Source organism: Pempheris klunzingeri, chromosome 4 (genome assembly GCF_042242105.1).
Source record: "Pempheris klunzingeri isolate RE-2024b chromosome 4, fPemKlu1.hap1, whole genome shotgun sequence".
Lineage (NCBI taxonomy): Eukaryota > Metazoa > Chordata > Actinopteri > Acropomatiformes > Pempheridae > Pempheris > Pempheris klunzingeri.
In genome coordinates, this window is record NC_092015.1 from 25,844,775 (window position 1) to 25,858,769 (window position 13,995).

Below are 13,995 nucleotides of genomic sequence, written 5' to 3' on the forward strand. Positions count from 1 at the left end.
TATATTTTAGCAATGCAGCTAATGCTGACATGTTTTTAAAAAAAAGGTCAAGTTTGAACCATAACAGATATCTAAATCTTGATGTCAGACAAACCATAATAAGTAATTATGGTTTGTCTTACTTATTTTGACTCAAATTCTCCACACATATACACGCACACAACTACAGAGCCACATCCTAATGCATGACTGCACAGCAGCATCAAAACAAATGTGGAGTTAATGCTGGGACAAGAGCAATTAAAGCAAACACCACACATAGATAATAAGCTGCTGCTGCAGACTGCTGTAGATCTCTCAGTGTGCACAAGCTTGAATTCATATATGACTAAGTACATGAGTTGTATTCCGTGCACATATATACCTAATATATATGGGTGTGTGTGCCATTTAAGTGTAAATGAGTTCAAGGGGTCTTGGAGCCACACAGCGGATGGAGGAGCTCACATATTTGGAGGATCATGTACTTGACCCCAATTTCCCTGCAATAACTGCGGCCGTGTGGATAAACAGTCATTAAAATAGTCCCAGCTGTAATTACACAATGTAGCTCAAATGACCAACAGGCTTATTGCACGGATCCACAAACAGATTAGGGCTATTTAAGAGAGGGAAAGGAGGAACTGGTGAACACTAGGCAACAGAAAAGTTCTGAAGTATAGAGAGGACAGCAGAGGGGGACCATCAGAGAGCTAAATTAGAACAGAAGTGAAAGAGTGGGGTCTACATACAGAGACACTCATTATTGGTCAAGTTTGTCTACGTTGATAAGGAACGGGTAAAGAAAAATATCAGTAGGTCTAAGGTCAGAAAGCTGAAAGTGATCAAAGCTGCTGAAAGCAGAGTCTCTTCCTGTGTAAGTGACACAGTTTATCCTACCCACTGGTCAGAGCCACTGGTCGTGCTTAGAAACAGAACAATGCTGGATTTTTCAGGCAATTATCCTAATTTGAGTTCTGAACATCCAACATCAATACATCAGTTGATATTCATTTTCAACCCATCTGTTATTTTTTTGTTAAACAATTGTGACCAAGACATGCACTAAGTGGCACCCATTGAAATTGAACAATTATCCCGTCAGTATTCTCTCAATTATATTTTGACTGGATATCTTTTAGCCGACATATTCTCCTATATGTAGATCTGTGCAGACTGCTTTCCACTACTTGAGATATTTGATTTTTTTGCGTCTCACCAAACAATGGACTGAGAGTATGAATGTCAAGTTCTCCTTCCTTAGCATAATGTAATATAACTTAGTCCTAGTCCCCTCGTTGGCATTCAGCATCACACCAGCTGGGTTGCTCAACAGGAGCCTGCTGTGTGGAGTTTACTAATGTAAACAGAGGATTTTTGGCTCTTAACATTCAAACCAGTGACTGTGTGAACATAGAGCATACACATTCTGGGCAAATTTCAAAAACTTCCTCTTGTCAGGGTGGAAACCGCCTTTAGACAACATGACTTATCACTAGATGTCACGCTAATCAAATTAGTTAAGATGGTTAGCGGCTCTTGACGTCAGAGTTGGGCAGGTTTTCACTGCAGGTTTTGAAGACTGCCATTCCTCAAGCTGTTAAGTAAAATCCTCCCATAGCACAGTGGAATGATTTCTCCACTGAGACTTCTGAAAGGCTTCTGGGAGACTTCTGGATGGTAATGATAATAAAAGATACTGACTTGTTATAAGTTGGTAAGAACCTTCATCACATTATAAGTGGATGGCTGCATCATCCTGACATAGCAGCCCTTTCTTAGATCGTACCTATTTCTTCTTGACTTGATCACTTAGCATTGACGGTGTCCACAATCCTCTCGTCTTAATCCTTTCTCCATCCCATTGGAGGGCGAGCGTAATTACGATAAAAGCTCGCTCAACAGGCCTGCCCTCCCCCACCCAGCTCTTTTGTCTCTGCACTGCCTCCATACAGTCATCTCGCTTTCAGACCTTCTGCCATCTCTCTTGTTCTCCAGCGACTGATGTCACTTAGCTGACACAGCAAAAGCAACCTGAAATAATCACTGCCAATCACGTCCTCAGAGACATTAAGAAAAAGAAACAGAGGCCGATGAGGATGGAAAGCGGAGACCAGGCCTTTAGCCAAAAGACACGTCATAATTGAGGGAAAGTTGGGACAGAAACTTTATCCTTACACTCCCTCAGGAGATGCCAGGTTGTATAAGTGAGAGGTCAGTGAGTGTATGAGACGTTACGTGAGGCAGCATACCAACACTGGCACAACACCAGTGGAGACTGGACCCACTTAAAAAAACCACTTAAGAACTTCAGAAATCACTTGATATTGGATCAGTCTGGTATAACATGATACAGTTTTCTCAGTGTAACTTGTGCATGATGGGATCCATCTCAGGTCATCCTCTTACCTGGTAAACCTCAACAAGTTTTCTCATGATAATATAAGCTTTAATAGCATTTGGGCTACATAAATCAAGTTGACTTGACATGACATACATACTCCTTACCTCCTGCAAGTATGACAGAGGTGTGTAGTACACGTACAAACAAATGGTTAACACTGAGATGCCAAACTGATTCGAATCACTGAACAAATAAGCAGCATTTTACATTGAAATTCTCTACAGTGGTGACTGAGAGCACTGCTGCTCAGCTTCCAGCTCACAGTACTTCATTTCCTAGTTAAAACAGGTAAACAATCTATTGCAAATAAGTGGCTTTTGAGCCATTAACCTTGAAAGCAGCACTTGTATGGGTCTAGTTTTACACTGAACTGAACAGACTGAAGAGTTTGAATCAGCACTGAATGACACGGCCTAATGAATGTTGATGGGTTCACTTTTAATGAAATCCTTTTGAATGGTGATGTGACAGTTTAGCTTAGAAAAGAAGTAAGCTAATTACTTAAGCTCTTTTCAAAGAGCAATCAACACACCCTCCCTGCCTGGTTAATACCCACATCTTTTAATAGTCCACACCCCATCAAGTCTTTAAGATAAAGCTGAGAAACCCAGACGGTCACGAGGGACATTTTCTCAGATTTGACATACCTCTTCTAAAAAAGGTACAGAAGACATTATGCAACTATTCTAGTTTTCTCCACGTCTTGTAAACTAACTCTGAAAAGTGAAGTGTAGTGCAATATGGCATGAATAATCTGAGTTCAGCTAGTGTAGCTGCAAATACCTGACCTGAGGTCAGGAGGAAAAATAGTAGAGGCTCAGTAAAGGGACAGGACAATTTCATAGAGGGTCTGCTTCAACAAGACCAGGGGCACAAAAACCATGTGTGTGCCACTGACATACACAAACTGGTATTTATACAAAATGAATGTGCAGTGTGGGTGATATAATAAGGAGAGGACAATCATTATAATTACTAGTAGTATATGGTGAGAGATGTAACTTTAGAGTAAAACATTTGGTTGTTTAGGTTGTTTGCTAGTTTCACTGATTGGTAAGTCTTGATATGCAAAGTCTTGTTTAATGGCTGTGAGAGTGGACGCTTGTGCGAGTGTGCCCAGTTCTCACAGTGATTATGATTTAGAAAACAGATCCATGCGTATGTGTGGCTTCATAAACCTGATGAAAACAATGCATCGGCACATTTCTGCCTCCCCCAGTTTTAGTCATGCACCTCTGCCTGTGGCCTCTGATCCACAATCAAATAACCTGAATATCTAGTTTGAACTGAAGCAGGCATCTTTATCCTCAACCATTATCAAGTCATACCCCTCCATTAACAGATAATGATTCTCTAAACAGCCTACTCTCATCCATCCAGACACAGTTGATGATCCATCTGGGTTTTTACACCCCCCAATCTGTCAAATCACTCTGACTCATATTTGGACAAAGGACGGGCCCAGCAGAGGACAAAGCTTTTGTTTTTGGAGCTAATAGTTCAGTTGGTCAATTCTCTGATAAGTACAAAGAAGATCAAGGTGTTCCGCAGAGAATGCTGCTGTCATTTCGACATCAGACAGTAGTGAGCTGGTAAAAGCAAAAAGACTGGAGACGTGTGTGTTTCTGTGCCAGTTGTTGTTGCTTTCCAGGGGCCCACTCTGACTGAAGGTCATCGCCTGTGTGTGACCAAGTTCCACACTTTCCACAAACATCCTTTGGCATCAGTGTGGAGCGCTCATTTATGTCCTGAATCCTGGCCAGTGACCCTGCGATTGGTGTGTGCATATATGTGTTTATGTGTGTTCATTCGTATTTTAAGCTACAAGTCCAAGTGGCCAGTGTCCGTGCAGCATCAGCGGCGGAACGTGGAGCATTCCCCGAGGAACACTCAACACAGCTGGAGCCACTGCTGATAAAGCTGCAGCCAACAAAACCCTCCTCACACAATACACACATACACAAAGATAAAACAACAAACACGCACAAATGAAGACAAATACTCTCTCTGTGTCACACACACACACACACACACACACACACAGAGTCCTAGAGGCAGATGCACTCACACATCAATGATCAGAACAAAAAAGAAAATCACCCAGCGTGACTTGGATCTCAGATACACAAACAGTCTCCAAATTGCATACCTTCACTCTCCCGTTGTATACACTGTTCTGTGCAAGCACGTGCACATACACACAAATAAAAACACTTAAGCAGACATCTTTTCCGCTACATCATAATTTCAATCCCTCCCCTCCCCTACACAACAGCAAATTTAAGGGAAAGGGAAATATTTCTGCTAAATTAGTTATGCTAATTACAGAGCAGTTCTCAGGGGGAGAGACGGCGCTAAATGGCTTTTAATTCTTTTTGCCTGGAAAGAGACGTGGGAGAGAGACGTGGGAGAGAGCCAGACAGAGAGCGGAGAGAACGGGGTGCAGAGCACGGGCCAAAAAAACCAAAATGTAAAAGTTAAATCAATAAACACACAAACAACTGGTGGACAACAATTTGCCCAGTGACACAGCAACAATGAACTAACAGAATTAGCCACTCAGGGGAAGATGAAGGAGGCCCAAAGCAGGCGGTTAGCCAGACAACAAGCTGCCTTATCAGCTCCGGGGGCCCCGGGTCCCCTGGCCGACAGATCAACGGTAGGAAAAAGTTTTTTGCAGCTAACTTTGTGTCCTGTAGTCTTTGCCAGCGGTCACAGAGTGATAACAAGGCATGAGCAGATAGCACACAGCACTGTACATGGAAGGCACCAAGGGAAACACTGGCACTGTGAGTGTGCTGCACTCACTCTCCAACAACCAATTCCTCACTATACCAATACTACAAAAGTAGGGACAGTGTACTGATGTTGACAGTGCATTCTTGCTGCAGTTGAAATTGATGCATTTTAATAATCCTACAAATGTGAAATGATGCACGGTACAGCCACAGCCCTGTCTGGTTTCAGGTGTCAAGAATCACTGTGTGCACTTGTTACAAATCTTATTAAGAAATAAATGAATAAGTGACACGTGTGCACATTCAGGTGGTATCAGAGCTAATTATTTCCAAAGGAAGAAAAATATACTTGGCTTTTTCCGCAAGATATCCTCATCCTACCGGCACAGTCTCATCACAATAGTATAACGGGCCCTGAATTAAGCTCAAAGAGAGCTGCAGATTTGCAGATTGAGAGGGTAACAGGCTGAGAGTTAAATTCAGTATTAACTGCATGACAAACTGTGGCTAAGCCTCGGACGGCGCTCAAACTGCTGTTGGAATTAACAAAAGTGAGTGCTGACATATATGGGCTGTTTTTTGGATTCAGAGCAAACTAAATGATTAGGTGGGATACCCAAGTGTTGCCGATGTATGAAAAACACTGAAGTTTATCACAATCTATGACATTGAAAGACAGCAGAAAAACATACAGTACTGAATACAGTGTGAAGAGACTTACTGTAAAGTAAAAATGCTTTGAAAAATATAAAATGTAATTGTTTATTTTTATTGATTAACAAAACGCAAAGTGAGCAAACAGAAGAAAAATCAATATTTGGTGTGACCACTCTTTGCCTTCAAAGCAGCATCAATTCTTCTAGATACACTTGCACAAAGTCTGGGATTTTGTAGGATCATAGTCAGTATGATTAGCCAGTTATAGCAAACAGGTGCTAATGATCATTTATTTCACATGTAGGTTGAAACAGTCATAACTGAAACAGAAACAGCTGTAGGAGGCTTAAAACTGGGTGAAGAACAGCAACAAGATACAAGGTAGCTCTACTGCATCAGCAAGGTCTCTCCCAAACCAGACTGGGGTTTCAACATGTGCTGTTCAAGCTCTTTTGAAGAAGCACAAAGAAACAGGCAACGCTGAGGACCGTAGACGCAGCGGTCGGCCAAGGAAACTTAGTGCAGCAGATGAAAGACATTACTTCACAGTTTACTTCCCTTTGAAACTGGAAGGTGTCCAGCAGTGTCATCAGCTCAGAACCAGCAGAAACCAGTGGGATCCAGGTACACCATCTACTGTCTGGAGAAGCAGAAGTGGTCTTCATGGAAGAATTGCGGCCAAAAAGCCAAACCTCCGATGTGGAAACATGGCCACGTGACTTAAGTACGCACGAAAACGTAGGAACTGGGGTGCAGAAAAATGGCAGCAGATGCTCTGGACTGATGAGTCAAAATTTGAAATATTTGGCTGCAGCAGAAGGCAGTTTGTTCGCTGAAGGACTGGAGAGCGGTACAATCATGAGTGTCTAGAGGAAACAGTGAAGCATGGTGGAGGCTCCTTGTGCCTCAATTGAGTGTTTTCATATGATGTGAACATTTTCACTCTGTTTTTTTGTCAATCACCCCCAGGAAGACATAATCAAAACTTGATGTCTTACAAACTGTACAGTCAGAGACTCCCTACGTTTATTCAGGCTCTCTGTATGTGCTGGGGAAGCAGTTCCTTTAAAGCACTTCTCTCTGCATATTTATTATTTTTCACATATTAAAACAATCCAATTATATGACTTTGCTTAATAATTGCTTAATGAGTGGGGCAAATGTATGGTAGAATTAGACAATGATAAATAACCTTGAACGCTAAATGCTAAGAAGGCATATTACAAGACGAAACATTGGGACAGTTATTTCCGTTTTCCCCAAATATATGGTTCCACAGCTCATAACAAAAATGCAGTTTTAGAAGCAGTAAAAAAGGCCTGAGTTGTGAGTTGCAGAGAAATTTGCTCTGAATTCTTTGGGACAGAGTTCCATCGGTCACCTTCCCTAAAATGAGACAAGAGAATTGGTCCAAAGTCTCTTGACATTGGTCATCTCTGCACTCACATTTAAACACAAAGCAGCTGTTGTTCAATAGCCTCATCTTACAGGTGAGTAAACGTGGCAGTTCTCACCCTCCATGCGAGTGCCTTTAACCCTGGAACACTAACCTAACAGTTAGCAACACCATCACGAACGTCTGGTACATTTTACCCGATAAAAAATACTTCTCATCAAAATATATTTAAGTACAACAATACATGGCAAATTGAAGTATTCTTCTTCTATTTTCCCCTATACAACGTCTCATAAAACGAAAAAAAGGTATCATGGGGGGCCCCCCTACTAGTTGAAGGAGTCCTGTTGTGCCACGAGTCAGTGTTACAGGAAGAGCTCGATTTGAGAATGACTTATCTTTACCACTAAAGTATGTTTACACTGTTACACTGTTGACAGATGTGTCCTTGATGTGAGAAGCTGCAAATGTTCTCACGTGTCTTACAACTCATTCCCAACTATCACTGCAGAGGAATATATAACGCTAAATGCACCGCTGGAGGGAAACTGTCAAAACAATACAGTGATGCATGGTGTTTAAACAGTTTCTCTCCTCCATAACAAATAAAAACAGTCGCAGTTATCATGTTCAAATGTATTTCACAGCCACTGGAGGAGTTTAATCTTTAGAAAAACAATATAGGTTATTGGATTCGGAGATGTACTTTTTTAAATTAAAAATTAAAGTGCAGATTTGGATGACAACATATTTTCTATGTGACACCATCAACAGCTCACAGAGAAAATATGGAACACCTCATAAAAAAGTTTCCGAGTGAATCAAATGCCAAACTCTGGCTGCGTTGATGTGATGTAATCATCGAGCTACATATACACCAACACTGTCCTCAGTTTGTGCTTCTGTGAAAATGGCTTCGGAGAGCTTTTATAAATCAGAATCATTGCAAGTGTCCTTGGAACACACGCACGCACAGGTGCACACACACAAACATTGTACATTCAAATCTCTAAGCATCTAAATGTGCTGTTGTGCGTCCAGTTCGGCTGCGTCCCCCCACAAAAACACACACACACACACACACACACAAACTCACAGTTTTACTGCTGGTCCCTCTCCAATATGGGGCTATAAGCTGTGGCCAGTTTTATGTCTTTTAATTAGTACACTGCTATAGCAGCATCCAGCTGGCAAACAACCACCTGCTTATACACATACATAAACAATGGAGGAAGTAGAAAATAAAGAGGAGGAGCGCAGGTTGTGAGTTTTGACCACAGGCCTTCATTTTGACAGGTAAAGTGTGTGTGTGTGTTATTATAAGTGACACACGTGTACCTGAAATTAGGTGCAGAGGCCCATTCCAGAGCGAGGCAGGCCAAGTCCACGGCAGCATACACCAACAGGAAGAAAATGGTGACAATACTGGCGATGGTGTTGAGCTTCCCTGAAAATAGCACCAGCTAGAGAGAAAGAACAAAACACAGGAAGAGGGAGAGAGAGAAAGGAAACAGAGTGGGGGAAAAAGAGGGAGAGGATTAACATTCACATCTATGCCTCTTTCCAAAGTCAGACAGAAGAGCGCATTCATATGAATTAATTTTATATCGTTTTCCATGTAACCTTTTCCTTTTCACTCCCAAATCTGTATCTCTAAGATAAGAAATAAAGCACGTGATTTGTATGTTTAGGTGCTTTTTCAGTGAAAATATGGTGACAAAAGATCTGATTTCTAAGGAACTGACATAGTTTACCTCACTGTCATCTATGTTCATATGAAAATAGGCGACACCACACTTATGTATGCAAGTAAAAGGCCACTTCTAGACACATGCTTTAAGACATTTAAAAGCAGTCTGTTTTACATAGTTATGTGTGTTTTATATGGTCTTTCTTCCTTATTGAAAAATCCATGAAAATAAAGTATATTTTATTTCAAAAATGTAACTGCTGGACTCAAGATCAAACGACCGTAATTTCCGGACTATAAGCCGCAACTTTTTTCACACGCTTTGAACCCTGCGGCCTAAACAATGATGTGCCAAGGAAGACGCTAGTTTGATTGTGTTTTGAACAGTTATTTTGCGCTTCATGTACACACCCTCATCATGGAAAACACACAGAGAAATGCATATGATGCAGCTTTTAAGTTAAAGGCAATCGATCTGGCTGTCGATGAAGGAAATAGAGCTGCTGCACGTAAGCCATGTTACTGCCGTTTTACTGCTGTGTTACAGGCACTGTTTGGAAAAAAAAGCATTTATTTAATTAAAAATTTCAAAAATCTTTCTGTGTACCATCTTTCTGTGTAAATATCTCATGTTACAACGTGGACACTTGCGGCTTAAAGACAAGTGCGACCTATATACACTACTCACAAAAAGTTAGGGATATTCAACTTTCAGGTGAAATATATGGAAAATGTAAAAAGTTAATGCTACAGTGATATTATATCATGAAAGTAGGGCATTTAAGTAGAAGCATGCACTGGTAATTTCTTCATCTTAAACAATGTATTGAAAGAAAATCTAACAACAGTGGTAGGTAAACCACAACAAAAAATGTTCAGTGTCTCAATAAATTGGGATGTGGCCAAAGGACGTCCACTCCTCGCCTTTCTGTGACTCTTCCAGTCTCTGTATCACTGTTCCAACCTCCTGATGACACTCTGTGACCCTCTAAGCTCAGTGAACACCTCCGTCTGAGGACTTCCTGTTTGAAGCCTCCAGTGTTGAGGTGCTGCTGATCAACTGTTAGGTGTCGTCTTGGTCTCATGATGTCAGAATGTGAACAGCAGGATGAGGAGGACTGTTTAAATACCAATTCTAACTGAAGCAGGAAATGTATTGGTGGATTCATGGATCAAACCTGTTGTGAATGTTGCTGTTAAGCTTCTTGTTAGAGAACAGCAACTTGTGCAAAAAGTACCGAGACACTGAACAGTTGGACATGTGCATTCAAAGGTTTAGAGAAGGTCACATTAAGTTCACCTGGAAAGGTTAGAATGCATTTTAGGTTCATCCTGAAATTTCACCTGAAAGCTGAATATCCCTGACTTTTTGTGAGTAGTGTATGTACAATTTTTTTTTTCTTTTTACATTTAGTGGGTGTGGGTTATATTCAGGTGCGCTCAATAGTCTGGAAATTACGGTCGTTGAGATGTCACAAAGCTGGTTGTACGTGCACGTGTTAAATTCAGAGAAACTTCAGCTGATGAATGTGAACAGTTTTCTGATGTCAGACTCATCTTGCACAATGAAGATCACATCAGACCACTCAGACGACTCCCAGTGGTCATCACAAAAAGAATTGACTGCTAGAATTTTTTAGCGGAAGCGCATGAAATGCTCACATCCTATAGCTACAACTTGAACATGAGATGAGCAGAAGCACTTTTACTGCTTTATATTCTCCAAATACTGGAGATCCCAGTATAGACCAATTCAATTTGAGCTGTAATTATGGGTAGACATGTAAAATGTGTAACTGGGGGAACACAATCAGATAGATTACTTCCTTAGTTTGTTTTGTTAGTCATGTGTAGAACCTGAATGACTCAGTAAAGAGACAGTTTCTCCATAGCTAGAGACACTAACTCCAAACAAGCAAAAAGAAGTCAGGGCATAAAGTTTATGTATGTAATTTAAGCACTGTATTGATAATATGAAATTGTTGGACTTTGTTAGATGTTGATCTCTTTCTCTACACAAATTATTACACAATTAAAATGTCATCATTTAAATGGTAGGCTGCCACGCGCACACTCTGCATCTGTACACTTTTCAATGTACAGCCAATCATAATGTCATAGTATGTGACGCCAACTGTACATGCAGGACCACGAGCACATCTGGTGCCTACACCAGATTCACAGTGGAACTGGTTGACAGATCCCATTGAGAGTAAATAGTAGAAACTCTGCATTCTAAACAAATAAAAACGTATGTCATCAAAATAATTGAAGAATGAATGAAGTCAGGCGTCTGCAGATAATTGAGCATTAGTCCATTTTGGTCCCAAAACACCGTCTGAAGATTTTCTCCTGTAAGATGTGATTATCTGTCCGCACTGCAGTTAGAAGGAGACAGAAAGGACATATTCGGCAACATCTAGGGAGCAAGACACTTAAAATTAAATTATTCTACTTTTCCTGGGGACTGGTGTCGGGCCACAGGTGGTCCCCAGACTCCACTTTGGGAGCCACTGATTGCGGGTAACGTTTAAGTTTTAATTAAGATGGTATCTGCTGCATGCTATCAGCTACTGCATGTTAGCTACAGCAACTACGAGAAGCCAAGTCATTGGAACATTTAGTATTCTGTGTTGCCTGATTTCGAGGGAGAGTCGTACATGTAATAATACAGCACATGAATGCATGAGACTCACTCTCCCTCCCTGACTGAGGAGTATTAGGTGACTTCTAATAGAGGAGGGAAATGATGACTCTGTTATAAAGTACTACTCTCTGCCATGTTCTATGATATTCAAGATTCAAGAGTCGAGGCATGAATCCCTGTATGTTTGTCACTATATAGGACACCTTTCACATAACATTAATCATTTGATCCACTATTAAAACACAAATGTTGGTCTGTGCAGCTTTTAAGTTTTAAGGAACCTTTGTAGTTTATTTTTAAATCTGATTTATGCTGTATTCCCTTCATACTAAAGTTCTCATGTTTATACTTTTCTTGTAAAGGCAGTTCCCATCAATATGAGCAATTATTACAACCAGGATTATCTCTTTTTTCCTTAAACCTCTGATGTAGTTGACTTGAAACTGCATGATGTTGAAGAATCTGAAGAGTAAACTAAACCACATCAGTTCAAGTCCACTCTTCAAGGTAACTGCAGCCTAATTACTGCAATATTGATGTATGTTTTTATTCACACTCATTACCAACGACTTTGAGTTGAATTGTGCACTGGCACAAACACAATGGAGACCACACCTTCACACTTTGGTGGAGGCAAAGGCCACCATTAGTTCTTCTGTACTGCTCTCTTTATCTGTAAGGAGCTGCTGAGACTGATGGCACACAACAAGGAACAGTTACTGTACTGTACCTTGGAACAAACACAAAATATATTCTCTCTCTCCAATTATCATGTGTTTTATGATTGGCTGCAGAGAAACTGGAGTTGGACTATATTTTCTAAAGCTCAAGGGCATATCATTGGTATTTATGGCTGGGAGAAAGTAGCAACTCTGTGATCACTAACCTTGTGACCATGAAGCAGAAGTAAACTGAAGAGGAGCGAGAGCAGAGACGGTAATGGTGGGGAATTGAGATTAATAATGTCGCATTATTGACAGGCGGTCAGAAAGAGAGAAAAACCGATGAACCGGGGGAGCAATGAGGATGGAGAAGGGGAGAGCGAAGAGTGGAAAAGATGAGATGGAAAGAAAGATGAGTAAAAAAGAAAAGGTGGGTAAGAGAGCATCTCTGACCTCTGGCAGTCAAAGTCAGCAGGTGTCTCTCCAGCGCTCCCTTGGGAGCCAGCTCTACTAGAGTATTAATTAGCCATTAACTCAGACACAAGCCAGCATGGACAACTGCGGTCACAGCACACAATTATGTGTGTGCACGAGATGTGTGTGTATGAGTGTGATGAATCTCTCCTGGGCATATTTTTTTTGTGATGTTTTGAAAGGCTGCTTTTGCTGGGAAGCAGTGTGCATAAATTCCCATAAATGTAACTAAAATAAGTGGATTCACACATACTTTTTAAATAAAAAAGCAATTGAGTGGAAGCAGCTGAGCAATGCTTTGGACTACAGTCAGTGCTCTTCCAGAAAGGACTTCAGTTTACAGGAACCGATTGGACAGTGCGTGCTTAAGTGTGTGCTTGGGTTCAGATGCAGATACAGCAATAAATATCTTCTGAAATAGTTTAATTGAGACATAATCCAGAAGATATGAAATGAAATTGTGAATGAATGAAAAGATTATTAGTGATTATTGTAAGACAAATTGCCACCATTTTTTGGGGGGGGTTGCTATTTTGGGATTTTGGTTTGAAGAACATAGTGCTCATCATGATCAGCCTGAGCAAATAGCCCCTTTATTTCCATCTTGGATATTCCTGGAATTTTGCAACCCTAGAGAAGAGTTCCTGACTTACTTATTCAATCTACATTCCAGCCCTCATCTATAGTCAAGAGCTTTAGGTAATGACTGAAAAGATAAAACCATCCTCTGAACGAGGATGCCTACTGGACGCCTCCCTGTGGAGGTGTTCTGAGCATATCCAGCTAGGAGGAGACTATGAGGCTCTTCCACAAAAGAGCTGAAGGAAGTGGCTAGAAAGAAGCACATAAGGCACATATGGCCTCTTTGCTTTCCTTTCTGCGAAGGGAACCCACATCATGGATGACCACTGCAAATAGGATGAATGATGGAATGTTTAATTCAGCTGCACCCTAAGGATGCATGTTCACATGCACGCTAATCTTCCACCATTAATCCAAATATGACAATATTAATGAAAAATATGTAAACACCATATTCTAGGAGCCAAATCAACGAGCCAACAGTTACAAGGCTGAGAGTACAGATACAGGCCTGAAAGAAAAGCCGACATTTCTGGTGAGAAGGAAAAACACAGCACGTTTTGAAAGACTCAGATATCAACATGTTTGTGGATATGTGCAAACATCACAGTGCCAAGAAGGTGGTTGAAGGAATGAAAGAGGGAGGCTGTGTTTGTGCAGTGTCGGCCACTGGTGGAAGAGCTCCCGCCGTTCCATGTCTACATATTTTGGTATGAGAAGCATGTAACCGTGAATATTAGTAGAATATTCCTTTTCATTAGCCAAC

General features: G+C 41.0%; 1 protein-coding gene across 1 annotated transcript in view; it reads right to left on the reverse strand.

Annotated features, from left to right (window-relative positions):
• Positions 1-13,995, reverse strand: part of LOC139200010 (solute carrier family 12 member 9) — a 62,649-nt gene that overhangs the window by 11,766 nt on the left and 36,888 nt on the right. Inside the window, exon 9 of the mRNA XM_070829239.1 lies at positions 8,513-8,637. Coding sequence (XP_070685340.1) covers positions 8,513-8,637 — 125 coding nt within the window. The remainder of the gene's footprint in view (positions 1-8,512; positions 8,638-13,995) is intronic.